A 4662-nucleotide genomic window follows, 5' to 3' on the forward strand; every position below is an offset into this window, starting at 1 on the left:
AGTCCGCTCTCCCCCCCCTTCTGCTGTCGCCACCTGCAGGACCCAACGCAGCGGCGGTGGGAGGAATAGTGGGCGCGCCGTTGAGGTGGCAGTGGGGGCAGGGGAGGAGCGGGCCTGGCCCGAAACAGCAGCAGCTGGGGGAGGAGAGGAGTGGACCTCCTCCCCCATACCCCGCTCTCTCTCACGTCAGCCCCGAGCCTGCTCCTCCTGTTTTCCCACCGCCATTGGGTCAGCCCCGGCCCACTGCTCCCCCTGCCGTGGCAGCCTGGGTTCTCCCCACCCTCAGGCCCAGTCCCCCCCCAGCATCGGGCTGTGGCGGGGATGGGCCTGGACCCCAAGCAGTAGGAGGGAAGGGGAGAGCAGGCTGGGCGGGGGGGGGGGGCCCAGGGGGCTCCATCCCGGCCTCAACTCCCCTGCCTCCTCATTCTTGATGGCAATTGGCTAGTTGTCTAATAAATAGTTAGGGGCCTCCCCACCAAAGGTAAACCCCAGCCCTGATCTTGTTTTTTCTGAAGCACAGGAACATGGCTCCCCTACTTCTATTCCATGGGTCACCTTCTGAGCTGGAATTGATAGAGCTGCACCAAAGCTGGATAGTTAGCTCTGTATCTCAGCACCAAGCAAACCCAGCTAGTTTAGTACCATGAAGACGCAGTGCCAGGTGAAGACAGATATGTTGCTAACTAGTGCAGATGCAGTACCAGGTGAACATGGATATGCTGCTTCTGACCTGAGAGGTAACCGTGGGCTGCCTCCTCTGTGGGAAAGAAAAGGATCATATTCATGCACTGTGCTGAAATGAATTAGCTCTGCCTCTCAGCCCAGCTAATTTGCCCACCTACAGCCCTGCACAAGGGTCGCTACAGTAGCCTGAACCAGAACGGCAGCAAAGCACTGCTGGTTCTGGGGGGCTATGCTGCATCCAGGACTCTGCCCCACTCCCTGAAAGGTGGACATACTCTGTAAGCACTGATAGGTGCTGTCAGGGGTTTAGCATGGAACAAAAGAGAGGGGGAAGATTGAGGAGAAAGGAGATGGAGGGAGAGAAGATTGAGGAGAAAGGACTTCACAAAGTGAAGTCTGGCTGTTGGGAAACACTTCCTGGCAGCAAAACTTGTCAGGCTGTGGAATCATCTCCCCAGGGGAAGGGCTGGAGCCGCAAGGCCTTTGGAGCTACGCTGGAGAAAATATTAGGCAATGCACAATAGGAACCAATCCTGGTCTGGCCCTGGGCGCGGAGCTGGATGATCTAATTGGCCTTTTTACCCCTCCGATGCTGTGAAGTGAAAGCTTGGACACTGGCCAGCTGTTGGCAGCTGACCCCTGGCGGGGAAGGAGGCTCTGGCTCCCCACAGGAGGTTGTGTTGTGTACCAGACTGTAACCTGAGGCACTGGAGCTGTGAGAACGGAGATAGCCCGCAGGAGAGGCAGCATGTGAGTGCTGCACCCACATGACCCTGCTGGCTTCCTCCAGCAGAGCAGCTGAGCCACTGCTGCAGAAAGACTGAACTTGGGGGAGGGGGAGCGAGGAGGCTCGTCCTGACAGCTGAAGGAAGGAAAAAGCTGAGAAGGAAGAGGAGTGAGAGGGAGAGAGCCAGGCAGTGTGGAGACAGAGGCCAGCCAGGTCCAGCTGTACTAGGAGCAGGACAGAGGAACCGTCTGGGAGGCAACTCTTCCCTGTACAGCCTAGCAGATGGGTACTGCCTCTCGTGCCCCACAGGACATTGGTAAACAGCTTCTGGAGAGGGGATGTTTCTGGGCCTGGGGGACGGGAGAGCCGGACCTGGTTTGGAGCCTCCTATCTTTCTCTGCATCCGGCTGTGGCACAACAGGTTGGAATGTGGCAGCGGCAGGGAGGGGTTCGCTGGCCAGAGGGTAGGGGCTGAGATTAGGGGTGCGGGGAGAAGCAACAAAAGAGGAATTGAAACCATCGGCTGTACATCTGTCCTTCTGCTCACCTAGCAGCACCCAGGGCAGAACTGCAGCCTGCTGCTAGAGCTCGGTTTGCTTCCTGGGACACACCGGAGTCATTCGCCCCAGGGAACTCTGGACAGCGTCTGGGAGGCACAGCTCCCTGGACAGTCAGGGAATCCCAGGCTGAAATTCAGCTCCCTCTGTCACAAGGGGGAGGTCTGGGCTCCCACAGGCAGCTCCGGGGCCTGATTTCAGGACAGCACAGGGCCTGGCAGCTCTAGAGTAGACGGTGATGGAGATCCCAGTCGCTGACCTGCCTCTTTTTTGTCTTTGCCTTCCCCAGTTCACTCCCTCTTCTGTGTGGCAAACCCACTGGAATGATCTGAGATGAAGTGTGCCCCAGTGATCTGGACTACTCAGCAACCTTCAGTCCCAGTCAGCTCTGCATGGACCCAGCTACGTGGGGAGTGTTTTTCTGCTCTGGACTGTATTGGTCCATCTGGGCATGCAGACCCAAGGCTGTGCCACCTAATGAGTGGAACAGAAGAGTCAGAGACCACAAGTAGGAGACAGATTTGTGGCTAGTACAGCTCTCTTCTGATCTTCAGTCTTGCACTTACCCAAGGATAAGGGTCCTTCTCATCCGACAGATACTCGCTTCCTCTCTACTGAACTATACTGAACATCTTGATCTGACAAGTGGGCCTGATCTGCTGTCCCAGAGCCTCTATGTCAGCAGAATCCTGATGTTTGGCTTGATTTGGGGGACACCTTGCAGCCAGGCCTGGCTGGCTTAGAGGATGACAGCGGCAAGTTGGTATCATCGGGACATCAGCCGGGTTGTGGCTGAGGATTTGCTGGCCAAAGCTGGAAAGGATGGGTGCTTCCTGGTGCGGGACAGTGAGTCTGTGTCTGGGGCATATGCCCTTTGCCTGCTGTAAGTAGCCCATCTCACTGCTCCACTTTGTATCTCTCTCTGTCTCATCCTGTTACTTTTTCAGCATCTCCTTCTGGTTGCTCACAAATCTGCTTGCTCAGCCTGAAAGATCTGCTTCTGAGCCTAAGTGCCTGGTGCCCAGAGAGAGGAGCAAACTAGGCCTTCCTTCCTGGAGCTCTCCTTTTCCTCTGAGGTGGGTGGCGGTCCCCAAATCCCCTTTTGCCTTCAACAGTGCACCTAGGCTCCTTGATTCTCTCCTGGAGAGGTCAGTGAGATGTAATGACTGGGAGGCGCACTTTCCTGTGGACCACCAGATCCTAGGTGGTAGGCCTCAAGTACACACAGTGCTGTAAGCATCTGATCACAGTATCTTCAGATTGCCTTTGCACCATGACGGTGACTGAGGCTATCAATGGGCACTGACAACCCTCCAAACCCAGCATGGACATTAACCAAGTGGGTAAGGGTTGCATCCCTTTGTTACAGATGGAGAAAGCAGGAGCCAGAGAGGTGAAATGACTTGGCCTAAGACAGATTAGGATGGTAGCTGAGTTAGATCCCAGAGTTCTTGATTTCCATCCTGTGCCTCAGGCCTGGATCTCGCATAGCTGCATCAGTGGAATGATCAATGACATTTTCTATTTGAGTAACTACATGGCCAGACCTCAAGATAGTCCTGACTACACCAGGAGCTGTCTTCAGGGTTCCCCTCCACTGTTGAGCCTTAGTGCCCCCTTCCTGGGTAGTGGCCAAGGGAAAGGTACCCATCAAGCCTGTCCTTTCTTAGAAAGAAGAAGGTCCTGTCAGCAGTGGGGCATAGAGCGAAGGTGGGCTTTTGGATTTATGGAGTGAGATATGTGAGGGGGAAAACCCCTTTGATCTACATGATCATATAACCCCTCTGATCTTGGTGGCCCCTGCTACCCAAATCTTACTGTGGGAATAAAAATGATGGGTGCTATGGAGCTCAAGCAACTTTTTTTCCAGCTATTTAGTTGGCCTAATAAAAGATATCACATCTACCCAAAGAACCTTGCCTACCTATGTCCTTAGACCAACAAGGCTACAACCAACAACCATGGAGCTCAAGCACAGTTCTGCTCCAGGAAAGTCTGGGTACAAATGACATTACAGCAATCTCTGTGGATTGCCCCTTAACAAGACCAGGCTAGCTCATTTTACAAGTGAAAAGTTGATTTGTTTCCCATGCACCACATTCACCCTGGGATCAGAGAACTGAATCTGGCCCCTTCTGGATTTGCAGCAGTACAGGTTCTACCACTAACTACATCATTAGGAAGTGTGTGAGTGGTCTCAGAGCTACTGTGGAGCCAGCTCCCCGTCTGGTTGTATTGGCTTTTGCTCGATTTAGTGCAGAATACAAAGAAAACTGCTTAGCTGCTGAAGTCAGCAGATATGGCCCTTGTATTCCTGGGGCTCAGATGGAGTGAGTCACATGGGGACATTTTGGTGTAGTCACTCTTCTTATCATAACCGTGGTTTAAAATGAACACTTGAGATACACCAGTCTGCACATGGGCAAGGGGACTATCAACTGGGGCTCGGGAGGTGAGGATGGAGGGTACAGGCAGTTCAGGCCTGGCCCAGTCTGGAGGTGGGAAGGTGGCCTCAGCTCTGTATTGGGATGTCATGGCTAGTCTATGCCCTGTATCAGGCTGGCCAGTGCTGGCCAAGTGTTCATGTTCACATGTTTGATCTTATTTTGGATTGACCTAAACAGGGTTAAAACCTCTGAGTGGAGTGCAACTCCTCGAGGTGCTTGGAGCAGGCTGGTGTCCCTTTGTGCTGTT

General features: G+C 53.9%; 1 protein-coding gene across 5 annotated transcripts in view; it reads left to right on the forward strand.

Annotated features, from left to right (window-relative positions):
* Window positions 1-1420: 1420 nt before the first annotated feature.
* The window catches only part of LOC102375443 (phosphatidylinositol 3,4,5-trisphosphate 5-phosphatase 2-like), a 26237-nt gene continuing 22995 nt past the window's right edge, over window positions 1421-4662 (forward strand). For 3 of the 5 annotated variants that reach the window (XR_003093270.1, XM_025200140.1, XM_025200142.1), the window contains exons 1-2: window positions 1421-1727; window positions 2258-2851. Coding sequence is in view for 3 of the 5 variants with exons in the window: in XM_025200140.1 (XP_025055925.1) it covers window positions 2715-2851 (137 nt within the window). In the remaining 2 variants the exon portion in view is untranslated. Of the gene's footprint in view, window positions 1833-2257; window positions 2852-4662 lie in introns of those variants that run through there. The other 2 variants (XM_025200141.1, XM_025200143.1) reach the window with 2 other exon arrangements.

Source organism: Alligator sinensis, unplaced genomic scaffold, assembly GCF_000455745.1.
Source record: "Alligator sinensis unplaced genomic scaffold, ASM45574v1 scaffold809_1, whole genome shotgun sequence".
NCBI lineage: Eukaryota > Metazoa > Chordata > Crocodylia > Alligatoridae > Alligator > Alligator sinensis.